General features: G+C 38.4%; 1 protein-coding gene across 19 annotated transcripts in view; it reads left to right on the top strand.

Moving 5' to 3' along the window:
• Positions 1–17,034, top strand: part of Tfdp2 (transcription factor Dp-2) — a 195,197-nt gene that overhangs the window by 162,224 nt on the left and 15,939 nt on the right. For 16 of the 19 annotated variants that reach the window (XM_063249101.1, XM_063249100.1, XM_063249096.1 and 13 more), the window contains 3 exons: positions 9,616–9,778; positions 12,378–12,524; positions 16,408–16,476. In XM_063249101.1, coding sequence (XP_063105171.1) covers positions 9,616–9,778; positions 12,378–12,524; positions 16,408–16,476 — 379 coding nt within the window. The remainder of the gene's footprint in view (positions 1–9,615; positions 9,779–12,377; positions 12,525–16,407; positions 16,477–17,034) is intronic. The other 3 variants (XM_063249102.1, XM_003476523.4, XM_063249098.1) reach the window with 1 other exon arrangement.

The following is a 17,034-nucleotide window of genomic DNA, read 5'->3' as shown; positions in this document are numbered from 1 at the left end:
CTGTAATCCTAGCTGTTCAAAAGGCTGAGACAGGAGGATCACAAGTTCAAGGCCAGCCTCAGCAGAGTAGGGAGACTATCAGAATTTTTATACAAGGGCTATGATAGAACTTTTATTTGCCTAACATGCGTGTTTTGGGAGCAGTCCCCAGTACTAAGAGGAGAAAAAGTCTGCAATTCAAGAAAATACTTGCGAAGTAAAAGAAAAAATGAGAATGTCAACCTAAAATATGAAGTATCAAATCATTCCAATAGAACTACTTGACCCCAAAGGGGAAAACCTCTTGGGCATCTAGAAGAAAAAAAGAACGGCCTTCTGGTATCAAGAAGAAGTATGATACCAGGAGAAAATAAATACATTTAAGAACCAAGTGAATGAGGCAAGGCTTTCTAGCCAGCAAAACTGATTTATTTCAGATATAAAAGATATGAACTCAAAGATTGCCAGCTCCTTGTATTAGTCACTTTTTTCTAATGTTTTTTATTGTACATTTTAGCTATATATAATGATAACATTCATCTTAGGGAATTTGAACCTATATATGATATATTTTAATTATTCTTTTCTCCCCAACCCCTACCTTCCTTTCAACCTCTTCCCCCCCCCACCACCACTTTATTTAAAAAAGCTTTCTTCCCATTTTTTTCCTTCTATTCTTTTTTCTTTCCTGTCCCTCCCCCCCCCCTTTACTTTCTTATTTGAACATTTTCTTCTCATTTCCAAATATCTATTACATTTTGGTCCGTATTTACACTTTCAGTTTCTCACACCAGAGAAAAAAGGCAGTGTTTGCACGTGTCTGATATATTTCACTCAAGAGTATGGTCTTCAGGTGCATCTGTCTAACTAGAAATGTCTTCAGTTTACCCTTCTTTATGGCAGTCATACTCCATTATATGTTTTTTAAAAGCCCACACATCCTTACCCATTCATCAGTTGATGGGTATTTGGGTTTTTTCCCAAGATTTAGCCATTATAAACTGTGCTGCTGTGAACATAAGAGTGCATATATTGCTGTAGTATGATGCCTTTATTTCTTTTGGGAGCATACCAAGAAGGGGAACAATAGGTAGATCAAATGGAACCTCTAATTTTAGGAGGAATCTCCACACCATTTTCCACAGTGCTTGCACCAGTCTCCAACAATGGAGAAGAGTTCCTTTTTTGTCACAACCCCTCCAGCACTTGTTACTGGTTGATTTCTTGATAATAGTCCTTTCTGGAGTAAGGTGGAATCTCAGTGTTGTTTTTTTTTGTTTTGTCTTTTTCCTTTTTACCGGTACCGGGGATTGAACTCATGACTACCTGCTTGCAAGGCAGGCGCTTATGCACCTGAGCTAAATCCCCAGCCCCTAAGTTTTGTTTTGTTTTGTCTATCTCAGTGTTGTTTTAATTTGCATCTAAATGACCATGAGGTTGAACATTTTTTTCATGTATTTATTTACCATTTCTACTTCTTCATCTGAAAAATGCCTGCTTATCTCATATGCTCATTTTTTGAGTGGGCCTTTAAATTTGGTAGGTCTAGGGCCTGGGGATTTAGCTCAGCGGCATAAGCACCTGCCTTGCAAGCAGGCAGTCATGAGTTTGATCCCCGGAACCAATAAAAAAGAAAAAGACAAAAAAAAAAAAAAAAAAGTGGGTAGGTCTGGGGTTTGTTTTGTTTTGTTGTGTTTTGCTTTGCTTTGTCTTTTTGAGACAAGTTCTCACTGTGCAGTTTAGACTGGCCTTGAGCTCACTTTGTAGTCCAGACTGGCCTCAGACTTGCAAGGATCCTCCTGTCTCAGCCTCCTGAATGCTGGGATTGCAGGCTTGCACCACCACAACCAGCACTGAGTTCTTTACATATTCTAGATATTAGTCTTCTCTCTTAGAAACAACTTGGCAAAAAACTTTCCCATTCTGTGGGTTGTCCTTTCACTCTGTTGGTGGTTTCTTTTGTTGTGTAAAAGCTTTTTAATAATCTAATAACCTAATAATAATAACCTAATATATAGGTTGATGCTTTCTAGTGTTTACTGTGCAGTCAGGAGTTTGTTCATACAGTCTTTGCCTGCACCAGTATCTTCAAGAGTTCCTTCTGTTGTATCTTCAGCAGCTTTCATGTTTTTGTTTTAGTATTTTGATCTTTGATCCATTTCAATTTTAGTTTAGTACATGATGAAAGATTTGGGTCTAGTTTTAATCTTTGGCATGTAGAAAGCCAGTTTTTCCAGCACAGTTACTAAAGAGGCTATTTTCTTCCAGTGAAAATGTTTGACTCCTTATCTTTGTCAAAGATAAGGGGGTTGAGTGTGTCTGGAGCTGTTTCTGCATCTTGTAATCTGTTCCATTGATCTTTGGGTCTGTTATTTTGCCAGTACTGTGCTGTGCTGTTTTTATCACAATAGCTTTGTAGTATTATTTCAAATCAGGGATGTGATGCTCCTTGCCTTGCCTTTGTTGCCTAGAATTGCTTTCGTGATTCTATTCTAGGTCTTCTCTTGTTTCCAAATGAATTTTAGGATTGTTTTCTGTAACTCTGGGAAATATGCTATTGATATTATGATGAAAACTGTGTTAAATCTGTATAGCTATTTTGGAAGTTTTGGCTATTTTTAATATATTGGTTCCTTGTACTGAAGAGCGAGAGATATCTTTCCATTTTCTGATGTCCAGTTGTATCTTTTTTCAGACTACTGTTATTTTCATCGTACAGGTCTTTCATTTCTTTTGTTGGATTGAATCTGAGGTATTTCATCTTTTTGGATGCTATTGTGGAAGGTGTAGTTCCCATAATTTCTCTCTCATTAAGTTGTTTATGTACAGGAGTGCTATTGATTTTTGAGTGCTGGCTTTGTATCCAGCTATGCTACTGAATTTGGTTATTAAATCTGTCTTTTGGGGGGCTGGGGATTTAGCTCAGCGGTATAAGTGCCTGCCTTGCAAGCAGGCAGTCGTGAGTTCGATCCCTGGTACCGATAAAAAAAGGAAAAAAGACAAAAAAAAAAAAATCTGTCTTTTGGTGATGTTTTTGGGGTCTTCTATATAGAGTATTATGTCATCCACAAATAATGATAATTTAACTTCTCCCTTTCCTATCTTATTCCTTTTATTTATCTTTCTTCTCTAATTGCTCTGGCAAACGATTGCAGAACTATATGGAGCAAGAATGGTGATAGTGGACATCTTGTTTCTGATTTTATACTGAAAACTTTCTGGTTTTGACCATTTAGTATGATGTTGGCTGTTGATTTGTCATAAGTGACTTTTATCACATTTAGATAAAGACAACCTGTTCCAATTTTCTGTAGGATTTTCATCACAATTGGATGTTGGATTTTGTCAATTTTTTTTTTTTTGCATTTATTGAGATAATTGTAGGTTTTTTGTCCTTGGCTCTGTTAATATTGTGTACTACATTTATTGACTTGGCATAAGTTGAACCATCCTTGCATCCCCAGGATGAATCCTACTTGGTCATGGTATGTAATCTTCTTGATAATTTTCTGCATTGTTTGCCAGTATCTTAGTGAGGATTTTTGCATCAGTATTCATTAAGGAGATTGACCTATAGTTATCTTTCTTGGTTAGATCCTTCTCTGGTTTGGGGATCAGGGAAATGCTTGCTTCCAGGGATAAATTTGGGAGTATTACTTCTGTTTTTATTTCACTGAAGAGTTTTGAAGTAGTGGTATTAGGTCTTCTCTCAATTTCTTACAGAAATTAGCAGTGAATCCATCAGCATCTGGGCTTTTCTTTCTCAGTAGGTGTTTAATTACATCTTCAGTTTCATTGACTGGATTGAGGTATTCAGTAATTTTTTTATCTTCTTGATTCAGCTTTTTTAATTCATATGTATCTAGAATCTGTCCATTTCTTCTGCATTTTTCATCTTACTAGAATACAGATTCTTGAAGTAGGTATTGATGATCTTCTGAATATCTTGTGATTTCATCTTTTTCATTCCTAATTGTATGGATTTGAGTCTTTCTTTTTTATAAGTTGGCTAAGGTTTGTCAATTTTGTTGTTTCAAAGAACCTACTTTTTGATTAGTTGATTTTGATTTTTTTGTATGATTTTGTTAGTCTCAATTCCATTAATTTCTCTTGTCTTTATAGTTTCCTCCCTTGTGGGAGTTCTGGACTTGACTTACTCTTCTTTCCTCAAACTTGAGTTTCAACATTGCATTTCAACATTAAGTTATTTGAGCTCAGTTATTCTGATATGGGAATTCACCATTATAAATTTCTCTTGTAGGATTGCTTTCATTGTGTCCCATAAGTTCTGGTATGTTGTATCGACACTATCAAGTTTAAATTAATCATTTAATTATAGAAACAATCTAATTTCATCTTTAATTTCATCTATGGTTGTTCAAGAAGGTGTTACTTAATTTCCATGTGTTTTTGAAGGTTTTTTGGTTTCTTTTGCTATTGATTTCCAATTTCATTGCGCTATAGTCTGATAATAAGAATGGGATAATTTCAGCTCCTTCAAATTATCTTAAGCATGTCTGTGAGGTAGGATGTCTGTTTCAGAGAACATCCTGTGTGCAACTGAGAAGAATGTGCATTTTGATATTGTAAAATAGAGTGCTCTATAGATGTCTACTAAGAGTTTGATTCAGTTCTGCTATTTCCTTGTTGATCTTTTTTTCTCTAGTTCTATTTATGACAATGGGGTATTGGGTCCCCCGTACAATTGCATTAGTGCTTATTTGATTTTCATGCCCATTAATACTTTATATAGTTGGGTATGCTGGTATGTGGCATATATATATATTTTTTTTTTCTCTTCCTCTTGGATCATAATCAGTCTTGTGTTCAGTTATGCTTTGTCTGCAAATAGAATAGTTACCCCTGTTATATCTTGCTTCTTGATCCACTCTTTCAGACTTTTTCTTTTGATTGGTTAATTGACACCATTTATTTGATGGATATGTATCAACTCTCCCTTATCATATTATTTTCCTGTTGTTGGTTTCCTTTACCACCTCCACACTGTTCATTTACTTTTCCCTCCCTGATGGATTCATTCTGTTGGAGTACATGGAGTCCTTGTTACCTCTGTCTGGCATATCCTTCAGAACATTTTGCAGTGCTGGTATGATGATTATCAATTTCTTCAGGTGGTTTTTTGCCATGGAAGTGTCTTATTTCTCCAGAAACTTTTTTTTCAGGATATATCAATCTGAGCTGGAGGTTATTTTCTTCTAGGTCTCGGAATACTTCACCCCAGTATCTCCTTGAGTTGAGGGTTTGTGTTGAGAAGTCTGCTGTGATTCTAATGGACTTTCCATTATAGGTGGTTTGTTTTTTTCTCTCTAACAACTTTTAATATTCTGTTCTTGTTTTGAATTTCTGGAATCTTTACTGTTACATGCTTTGGAGTTTTGTTTTGTTCCATTTTTTAAAATCATGGCTAATTGGAATTCCACATGCTTCATTTATGTGTATGTCCAGTTCTTTTTCCCTTGCCTTGGAAGTTTTCTTCCATTATTTCTGTGAACAGGTATTTTTTTTTTTAATATCATTTGTACTTTCCCCTGCTTTTTCATTAAACTTGATCAATCTTAGATTATTCTTTGCATCGCCTAGCAGCTGTTGGTTTGATTATTTTTTGGTTTTGTTTTGTTTTGGTCCCTTGCTATTTTTAGGAAAACATTCTTTTCAGTATCACTAACCAAAATCCCATCTTATGTATCTGATACTCTGTTCTCACATTGGTTCACTTTACTTCATGTATTTTCAGCGAATTTTATAATATTCTGGATATCTGCTTAATCTTTCTCATGGACTCTGTTACCTGTGTTAATCATTCATGGTTTCCATCATTTTGCATAACTCATCTCTGTTTTTATCTGTATGTAGAGTCACTAACCATGTCTTTCAGTATGGTAACCGTCTCTGTAGTTATCTGAGAAATTATTTCTGGTTTCATTTTTTTGAGAGCCTTATATATCTGCTTTCTTACTTTTGCTGTTACCACTTCAGAGCCCAGATGGGTGGCCTTCAAATTGTTCCACCTCATTGCCCCCTGGGCTTACCTTTGGTGAGCTGGAAGTTCGGGTTGTAATAGGGATTACAAGCAAGGCTGGAGAGCAAAAGAAGATTATGTAAACTGGGAAATTGGTGAAGAAGACAAGAGGAAAAGAAAAGAAATACAAACAAGGCTGGGGATTTAGCTCAGCGGCATAAGCGCCTGCCTTGCAAGCAGGCAGTCACGAGTTCGATCCCCGGTACCAATAAGATAAGAAAAAAAAAAAAAAAAAAGAAATACAAACAAGAACAGAACATAGCAATAACAACAAAAAAAGAAAGAAGCAAATGTCCTCTTCTGGGCATGTCTCTGCTGTCATTCTTAGACAGAGTGGGCAGACAGAACCCATATCCTTGTTAATTAATCCCAGCATGAAATCTGCAGATTCACCTCGAGGTAATAATCCCAGGAAGCCTGCACATTTAGATTTACCGAAGTTCAGGATGGTTTCTAGCTGTAGGGCTGGAACCTGATCTGTTCAGCCTGTAACACTTTGTGCCACCTGCCAGTTTGAAATCGTCTCCTTGACATCCTTGTCCCACCTCACCCTCACACTGGGAACCACTAGATAGATGGAGCTGGCCTGCAGCTGCTCAGAGTTCCAAGCTCATTGGCCCCTCTCTAAGATGGCTGCTGGTCAACTCACCTCTTCCAGGGGCATCTGAATCCAAATAACTCACCAGTCACTACAGACCACTGTCCACTGCTATGTTCCACTTTGCATTTCTCCCTGGAGGCCTCTAGGTAACAAGTAGTCACCATGCTGCAGGTGCAGCCCAACCCTCCCATGCAGTATGTCAAGTGCAGGGAGAAAGCACTGCTAGCCACCTCCTCTTGCACTGAGGTCTCTCCACTCTTCCCATGGGTATCAGTTTTCACTTAAGATCCTTGCTGGGGGACCCACTTCCTTTCTTCTCTTCTGGACACCAAATCTCTAAAAGGCTGTTTCTGATGTTCACCACATTATCATCTTAAAAGTTGCGTCCACCCCCCCCACACACACACACACACCTTTTTGAGATAGGATCTCAACAAGTAGTTTAGGCTGGGTTTGAACTCGAGTTGTTCCTCCTACCTCAGCCTTTTGAGTGCTGGGATTACAGGTATGCGCCACCACACCTGGCAGTATTTGTCGCCTTTCTGTTGCTGGGACAATATACAGTACCTGGCATATACAAATTAAAGGTTTCAGTCCCTGGCTCCAAGACAGAAACAGGACCTAAGGACATAGCAGAGGAAAGCTCCTCACCCCAAGGCAGCCAGAAAGCAGTGACAGGGAGGAGGAACCAGAGGCCAGACAGTAGTTCCCCAAGTCACATCCTTAAGATCAACTTCTTTTGGGGCTGGGGATTTAGCTCAGTGGCATAAGCGCCTGCCTTGCAAGCAGGCAGTCGTGAGTTCGATCCCTGGTACCAATAAAAATGAAAAAGACCAAAAAAAAAAAAAAAGAGAGAGATCAACTTCTTTCCCCTAAGCCCTACCTTTTGTTCTCACTTCCTAATAATGCTGTCAGGTAGGGACTCATCATTAGATTGATCCTCTAGTGACGTTGGAGTCTTCAACCCCGTCATTTCTGGAAACACCCTCAGACACACTCAGAAGTGTGCTCCTCTTATTTTTAGACATCAGTCTAATGGAGTTGACAGCCAATATTAACCCTCATGCCTACTGTCCTACCTAAAGAACTCACTAGATAACAACCTTGTCAAAAGACTAAAAAGGCAATAGCATAACAACTGATAATGAGTAAAGACCCTATGGCTAGGGCTGTAGCTCAGTGGTAGACCTCTTGCTTAGCTTGCATGAGGTTCTTGGTGTAACCTCAGCACCCAAAACCAACAAAACAAAAACAAAAAAGAAGCCAATGGATTAAGTAAAAGGTATGCTTTTTAGTGTGTAATTTATATAAAAGTTATAAATCACCATTTTGCAGCCCTCTCGCTCCCACCCCCATTTCAGAACTCATCATTTCTTGCTTGGGCTATTGGAATAAGCTTGGCTTTCTGTCATTGTTTTTTCCCTCTATAAATTAATCTCTTTTACAGTAAGAGTTTTTCCTTACTGAGAATCTTGTTATGTTCCCTCCTGCCGCACACACACACAGACACACATTTAAATAACTCACTTAGTGGTTTCACTGCATTTAGGAGCAGTCAGTGTTGTGAGGTACCTGTTCTGCAAAGAGTGTGTAGAAGATGTTTGCGGAGTGTAGGGAAAAGAAAGTGGATGTCCCCTTCCTCATTTCACTCTTTTGAAAAATGCATACTCAATGTCATATATCAAGAGAACATAAATAATGTATCAATAAATATAATCTTACTGATGGAGTATGTAAGATGCAGTCCGGGTTCCTCTGTATGGCCTGACCTCTTGCTTATGTTTCTTCTTCCTCATTTGCCTTGCATTTTATATTTGGGTAACCCTGCTCTGTTTGTAAGTCTTTTACATGTTTGACCTGTTTTACCTGTCTGTATGGCTGTCTCGCTACTATTGATTCTCTTGCTTGGTAGCCATTCCAACTTCCTTCCCTTGGCTTTTACCTTGTTCATGACTTTCTTCCAACAGATCATCTACCCGTGGGTTACATTAGATGTTCCTTTTTGTACTGTGTGTAAGACACTGAATAATTCTGACATGGTACTTACTTTATAATATTGGAGTTGTCATTATGTATCTGTCTATCTTTGTTAATCTAAGACTCATACTGAGGGAAGGATTTTTCTTCAGTCTTTGTACTTCTGGTGCCCAACAAAGTTCTTAGCATATAATTGATGCTCACATATTAGTGGAACTATACCAAAACCTCCTAAATATTAATGATTAAGTTAGCAAAGTTTAGGCTTTAACAATAACCAAACTTAAAGACTTACATCCAATGTTAACCAGTGATCTTCAGTTGCAAATGGATTGGGCCGTGATAGTATACACCTGTAGCTCACTGGGAGTTCACTGGGAGGCTGAGCAGCACAGGAGGACTACAGGTTCAAACCCAGCCTGGACACGTTAGGGCCTTAGCAAGACTGTGTCTCAAGTGGAAAAATGGGCTGAGGATATAGCTCAAGGTGCAAGCCTTGAGTGTCTTTACCATTATCACCTCCCAAAAAATTGTTAAGAATTGGGGTTGTAGGTTAGTGGTACAGTGCGCTTAGCATTTGTGGAAACCTGGGTTCAATCCCTAGCATGCAAAAAAAAAAAAGGTAGATACATAAATTTGAGAATGCTAACACTTTAATTGTGAGGAAAAACTAGTGTACATAATGCACATAGTAAACAAAAGGTAAGTATTAAATGTTGACTACTATGCGAGCTATAGAAAGTTGGAGATTTTGTCACTTTTGCTAATTTATTTTCACTGTGTGTAATATTGTATGGCATGTAACAGTAACTCATAAAAATTTGCTGAATAAATGAGTGATATGTATAGAAAGTATTTTTTACTTTATTAGCCTCTTAAGACAAAAATTAAATTTGAAAACATTTTCTTGTATATTCAATTTAAATTTTTACCACTTGAAGCAAAAACTTACATTTTTTTCTTACAGTTTTGTGAAGGAAGTCTCTGATAAGTCGACTATACTTTTTTTTTCTTCTAGTAAACGAAGCAAAAAAGGAGATAAAAATGGAAAAGGCCTGAGACATTTTTCAATGAAAGTGTGTGAAAAAGTTCAGCGGAAAGGTACAACATCGTATAATGAAGTAGCTGATGAGCTGGTATCAGAGTTCACCAACTCAAATAATCATCTGGCGGCTGATTCGGTAGGTGGATCACGAACTTGACCTGGGTTGTGATGAGTGATGCTGTGGTTCATCTCTTAGGGTTGTTTGTGGCACAGATTTGAGGAATCATATAAGCTAGGAGTCCATTACTTGATATTGTAAATTATATATTTTTTGTTTTGTTTGGCAAAAAGTTATTACTTACAAAAACAAAGATACCTTTAAAAAAATAATTTTGGAATGGTGCCACACACACACCTGTAATCCCAACACTGTGAGAGACAGAGGCTGGAGCATTGCCATAAGTTCAAGACAGACCAGGCTACATAATGAGTTAAAGGACAGCCTGAACTGCATAAAAAGACCCTGTCTAAAAACAGTTTAGGGGGATACTGAGGGAGCATCTTTTGTAAGGATAGACTCAGTCACTTACTAGTGATTTCATATACTTTCGAAGCCTTACCTTTTATTCATTGTCTTAAGTGAACAAGGCAATATTTTTAATTGTAAAAGTAATACATGATCATGTTTAATAAAATCCAGTTGCTTAAAAAAAATCCAGTTGTACAAAGTAGTACGTAATTTAAAAATATCTTCTATTTATTATTTTTATTTTATTTTTTGTCTCTTGGAGATAGAGTCTCATATGCAGTTCAGACTGGCCTTGAGCTCACTTTGTAGCCCAGGCTGGTCACAAACTCGCAAAGATCCTCCTGCCTCAGCCTCTCAAGTGCTGGTATTATAGGCGAGTGCCACACACTTGACTATTCTATTTTGTTTTAAACACAAAATGATCATGCTTTGCATGCTACATTCTGGGGTGTTTTGTTTTGTTTGTGTGTGTGTGTGTGTGTGTGTGTGTGTGTGTGTGTGTGTATGTTTTTGAGATAGGGTTTCACTGTGTAGTTCAGGCTGATGTCAAACTTACAATGATCCTGCTGCCTCAGCCTCTAGAGTACTGAGATAACAAGTTGTACCACCTCACCTGGCAAATGCTACGTTCTTAATTTTACTTAACTTACCTCAGAAATTCTTTTTTCTTTTGCTGTACTGAGGAATGAACTCAAGGCCTCATGCATGCTAGGGAAGCCTTCAACCATTGAGCTGCCTGCTCAAACCTTGCCTTGTCTTACTTGGTTTTGTTTTTTGAGATGGAGTCACCATATAGTTCAAGCTGGCCTTAAACTCACTATGTAGCCCAGGCTGGCCCTGAACTCATAGCAGGTCTCCTGGCTCAGCCTCCCGAGTGCTGGAATTACATGTAGTCGCCACCACTTCTAGTTCTTTTTTGAGACAAGGTCTCACTGAGTGGTGCTAGTGTAGAGATTACAGGCATGTGCTGCCTCATCCAACTAGCCCCCACTCTTACTGTTTAGATATATATACTGAGTACTGAACCTAGGGTTTCCCACTAAGCTACGTTTAATTTTATATTTTGAGATAGTCTTTAATTTTGTAGTTTGAGATAGAGTCTTGCTAAATCACTATGTTGCTCAAGCTGGGCAAGAATTTGTGACCCTAATGCCTCAGCCCCACCCCGCCCTCCAAGCACTGGGATTAGATACATGGCACCAGCCATAGTTCAGCTCTGTTTTGAGGAAGAGTCTTGCTGAGTTGTCCAAGCTTGCTTTGCATTTGGTGGTTCTCCTATCTAGGCCTCTAAGTAACTGGGATTACAGGCATTTACACCATACCCGACTTCCACCATCCTGAACCAGAGCATTTAACTAACTGGTTTTTGTTCTTAGGAACTCCCCGGCAGTACTTAAATAAAAGAACTTGTTGTACCATCTAAGTCATCACAATTTTCCTTCATGGAAAAAAATCTTTGTACAAAAACAAAGGAAAGAGAGGGAGAGAGGGGTGAAATAGGGTGCTTGATGATATAGTCGTTACATTTTGGTGCAAGTTCTTATTTCTATTGAGGAATGAAAATTATTTGCCAGTGAGAATTGGTCCATGGGCCACATTTTAAGAAGCCATTTAACCTAAAACTTAAAGTATGTACTATTGAATGTTTTTAAAATCCAGATAATCCACTTAGAATACCTACACTATTCCTTTCTGAGATGATGTAGACATGTGTGTACTATTATTGCCATATATATTAGTTTTGTGTCTGTAGTCTGTGAGACATTTTTAAAATATAGTATAAAGTTGAGATTTATCCACATGTTAACCATTTGTTTGTTTTGGGTTTTTTGTTTTTGTTTTGAGACAAGGTCTTGCTGTGTAACACAGGCTGCCCTCAAATTCTCAGTGGTCCTCCTGCCTCAGTCTCCTGAGTTCTGGGATTTCAGATATGTACCACTACACCCAGTGATTTTACCTTTGTAGTTGTTCTTTATTCTATCCTCCATCTCCCGGCTCCTATTTTAAATGATTGTTATTCTACCTGAAGAAGTCTTTTTATAATTCTTTAATATAGATCTGATAGTACATAATTTTTTAAATTTCTCAGGTTATTTAATGTTTCATATTGTTTGAAAGCATCTTTATTTCATCTTTAATTTTGAAGGATATTTTTATTGAGTATAGAATTCTTTCAGTACTTTGAAGATATTCTAACATTATTAATTTAATAATACATGACTGTCTTAACCCTTAAAATTTTTCACTCAATAAGAATAATTTTTAGCAGGCTTATGATCAGAAGAACATTAGGCGAAGAGTTTATGATGCTTTAAATGTGCTAATGGCTATGAACATAATTTCAAAGGAAAAAAAAGAAATCAAATGGATTGGTCTGCCTACCAATTCTGCTCAGGAATGTCAAAACCTGGAGGTAAGTGAGGAATATCAATTTTTGGATGGTAGTTTATGTTATTTTACACCAGAAGCATTTTAGTTTAGAAATATGCCAGTAATCATAGAATAGTAAAATACTCTCAATTGCTTATTCATTTGTGCTGACATTTTCTTTTAACAGTGTAGAATTTTAGACTTTGGGTGATATAGAGGTAGTGCAGTTAATTTTGTAAATGATCTAATGACTACATTTGTTTTTCGAGGTTTCTTAGAGAAGATAACCATTTTGCTGTACTTTAATTCTGAGCACTCTTGTAATACATTTTTGGCGAATCATGTAATAGAAATATTATTTTAGTAAACGTTTTGATGCACAGTACAGCTGTGTGGATCAAGCTGACTGTTTGCTGTGGTGTTACACAATATTCTGTGTGGAGCTATGATGTTAAACTTTACCTTTTGAGTCTGAAGTCAGTACCAACAGGAATGGCAGTTCAGTTGTGTCCATCGGAATGGGTGGAATATTCAGCTTCCATGAATTGGGAATGATGTATGAAACATTTTGAATGCTGTTAGTGTTAAACACTATAGAAAATCTTCCCTAAACAAGCATGTTCCCTGACATTCTGTTGCTCTGTTTTTACTTTGTGGCCATAAATTGAGAAAACCAAGGGTTAATAGCTTTTGGAGAGATAAAGTTGACTTTATATTGTTCTCAGTCCTTTCTTCCTTCCAGCAAATAAATGATCATTTGGCATGTTATACTTGTGAGCAGCTGGAGAAACCATTCATTCAGCAGAGGTTACAGAATTAATGTTATCTTATGCTAGGATAAAAATGTTTTCCCATTCTCATTTTTTTCTACCTAAGACAGTGGAATTTATTTGAACATCATTATAACTGTATTATCAGTAATACTAAACTGATACCAAAGATTCACTACGCAGAAGTCTGTAACACCTACCCTGTGCTTAGCCATAAGCTAAACAAGACAAAACTTGACCTTAAGATTAAGTCCTTATTCTAACAAGGAGGAGCAAAGATGTAAAAGAGTTACCAGAAATCTGTGATTACTGTGGATTGGGATGTAGCTCAGGGGGGCAGTTCTTACTTAGCAAGTATGAGACCCTAGGTTCTATCTCCCGCACTGGAAAAGAGAGGAAAATGTGGTTGTTCCTATGAAAGAAGTATGTGTAGATTCTCTGGGAAGAGGGTTAAGGGAGGTTTTTACCAGGGAAATAAATCTGGAGCCAGTCCTAAGGGAGGCGTTGAATTCACCAAGCAACTAAGGAGGTGGAACTTGCAGGCAGAAACAATTAACAGGCCCAAGTAGGAAATGTGGCAGAGAAGAAGGTCAGGGGCTGTGGTCTGGGTGAAGCTTGGCAGCAAAGCTTGCAGGTGCTTTAGGGGAGAATCCGTGCAGCTTGACCTGACTGGATGTGAGCACATGGACGGGAAGGGGCTTTGGCTGTGGATGCTGGGGGAAAAGCCGACAGCATCTTTTTAATGCAGAAGATATGCGCACGTTAGGATTAGTTCTACGTAATTTAGAGCTGCAGTGTGAAGAGGGTGGTTAGAGGAGCTGAGTGTGAATTCTAATGCAGACTGAGCAGATAGGAAACAGACTGGAAATTCTCAAAAGATGAAAGTACAACTTTAAAGATCTTAATTGCCTTTATTTGTGAATTTAGAATAGGGCAGCACTTTATTGTAAGTATGAGTATTACTTATTGTAAGAATGAGTATTATGGGCAGAGGAGGTTGGCTTTTTATAAGCAGAAAAAGGGACTGAAAAAATAAACAGAACAAAAAGTGAACTGTTGGCTGGTCCGAAGGTAGTGAGTTATCTCAAATGATTGTTCACAGTCAGTACAGATTGAACTCCTTGTCCTACTCCTTCTCACTACTGCACTTGACTAGTCTTAAAAAAAAAAAAAAAAAAAGTGAACTGTCATTTTAGTTACTTTCCTTGTAAGGATTAAAACAAAGGGAAGTGAGATTCCTCTAAACTGGCCTGTTGGGGATTTAGATGTTCTCTCCGTTAATTTTTGGGAGATGAAGAAGTATTTTAGTTTTGACTCGGTGGCACAAAACTTCAGCATCTATAAATCCATTGTGGTTTGGTGTTGGGCCAGTTGCATCTCCAGTAGATGCCTATACAAGAAGACAGTGAGAAACTCAACTGCAAGGAAGTTCAGAGCCTAACATCTGTTGCCTAGCTAGTTGTAACATTGAGAAAAATAGCAATTTAAAGCCAGGAGATCTATCCCACAAGCTCTTTCTTACTGTAAGTGGGACATGACCTTATACAACAAGGAATCTCTCTGTTATGAGCTCTACTCATTAAACTAAAAACATTGCCAGGTGTAGTAGCTTATGCCTATAATCCCAGCACTCGGGAGGCTGAGGCAGGAGGAACATGGGAAAGAGAGGCAGTTCAAGGCCAGCCTGGGCTGGTAAGCTCAAGAACAGTCTGAACTACGTGACAAAACCCTGACTCAAAAAAAAAAAAAAAAAATCCAAAATCATAAGGTGTTTGTGAAGACGAATTAAGGTAATGTATATACTTAGTTGAGTGCTGGAACATAGAATAAGTATAAATTAAGTGGTACTACTGACTTTGATAAGATTGTTAGTAATAATAGCATCAAGTGTTGATACCACGTTCAGTCACATGTCACTAGCCATGGGAAATACATTCCCCCAAGACACAGCCTTGACCGATGTCACTGTTGTGTTGTGTAAGCATCCTGGCAGACTCAGGAAAGCCTGATGGTGCGGGCTCATTATTCAGTACGGCCTCTTGGTGCAGTCAGGAGACTCGTGAAACAGGGCTGTGGGAGGTGTCCTGCTTGCTGCGTCACTTTGTTTAAGTAGGAGTATAGTGTAAAATAATAATTAAAAAGTCTAGTGAACACCTAAGCTACCAAGTTAGTAATTTATGGTCAAGTACCACGTACAGTGCATAATCGTATGTGCTCTTTTATGTGACTGGCAGGGTAGTTGACTTTATTTGCACCAATGTCACCACAGATACATGGGTGACGCTTTGTGCTGGTGTTGCTGTGAAATGGGAGATTCTTGGTCCATTATAATCTTATAGGACCACTGTCATACACAGGATAATAAGCGTATAGGGTAGATACTTAGAAGTTTACCATAGTAAAAGACACACTGATGCTAACCTTCTTCAAAGTACCGTCCTCACTTTGAACGTCATTATCCCATCGAACACAATTATCTCATTGTTCTTAGCAGTTTCTGGAGCAGTTCTGTGACTCTTCTTACGTGAGCGTCTTTAAGAGGTGTGATCAAAAATTCCATGAATGTTGTTGCTGGGTGCCGTCCAGCATGGTGCGTCCCCATCCAGTGTACTTGGGGGGTCTGGCACTGTGTGGCTTCTGGCTCCTCCCCAAAGTCCAAATCACCATGAAAGATAAATGTTGTGAATCGATTCAAGACATCAAGGCAGCCATGCCAGCGCAAATAAAACCAGAAAAGAGGACATCCAGAACTGCTTCAGAGAGTGACAGCAGCCGTGCAACAAGTGTGTTGGAAATGAGGGGAGAATTTTGAGGGAATTTGATTGCAATGTGTCTTTCACTGTGATCCTTTTTTAAAATTTTAAATATGCAGCATATTTTTTCGTCCTGCCTCATCTCCACAGCCGTCTCTGAAATGTCGCTGCACACTTGTGCCTGTCTGTCGGTTACATGCAGATGGGTTTTGTTTGTGATGACCACGGCCACATTGCTGTCGTGCTTGTTTCCCTACCCCAGCCCTTCCTTCCAAAGGAGATAATTTGTCTTTTCATCTGTCAAAGTAGATTGAACTGTTGTAAGGAAAATTATTGTTATCTTAGAATAAGGGCCCAACAATGGAGTGATACTTTGTGTTATTTTATAACTTATATTTTAAAGATAGAGAAGCAGAGGCGGATAGAACGGATAAAGCAGAAGCGGGCCCAGCTACAGGAACTTCTCCTACAGGTAAAGACACTGGGGTGTTCTTCCCTACCTTCCCTGCCTGTGTTTTTCTTCTCCACTTACTTGCTGTTAGAGTCAGTGTGCTTTGTTGTCAGGATGTCTCTGCCGGTCTTGGCCATTGCCACTATGTGTCCTTCCCCAGGCGCCTGTGTGTGACCCTTTCTGCAGCAGCTCACTGTCTACTCAGCCTTGCTCCAACATAAGCTATCAGAGTCTATTTATTTTGCCCTTATATTGGAGTATCTATAGTACTAGGAAAGTTTTAGGTGCTTTAAGTAAAATAATCAAACCCATCTGTAATCAGTGAATGACTTGATAAGTTTTATAGAAATACTAAAATGTAAAATACGTTTCTGCTTAAGCAGAGTAAATTGCACATTGATCCCTAGCATAGAAGGACAGGAGGGAGGGGAGAGCAAGCAGGCTGGTGCATGCCTGTAATCCCAGGTCTCTGGAAGGCTGAGGTAGGAGGACCACAAGTCTGAGCCCAGCCTAATCAACTTAACAAGTTGGCGAGAAATTAGCTCAGAAGGATTGAGGACATGTGTCTCAGTGTGAAGG

The sequence above is a fragment of the Cavia porcellus genome, unplaced genomic scaffold (assembly GCF_034190915.1).
Source record: "Cavia porcellus strain 051 isolate PalLab524CR breed Dunkin Hartley unplaced genomic scaffold, mCavPor4.1 scaffold_5, whole genome shotgun sequence".
NCBI lineage: Eukaryota > Metazoa > Chordata > Mammalia > Rodentia > Caviidae > Cavia > Cavia porcellus.
Note: the sequence above shows the minus strand (reverse complement) of the source record. Positions and strands in the feature narration are given on the sequence as shown.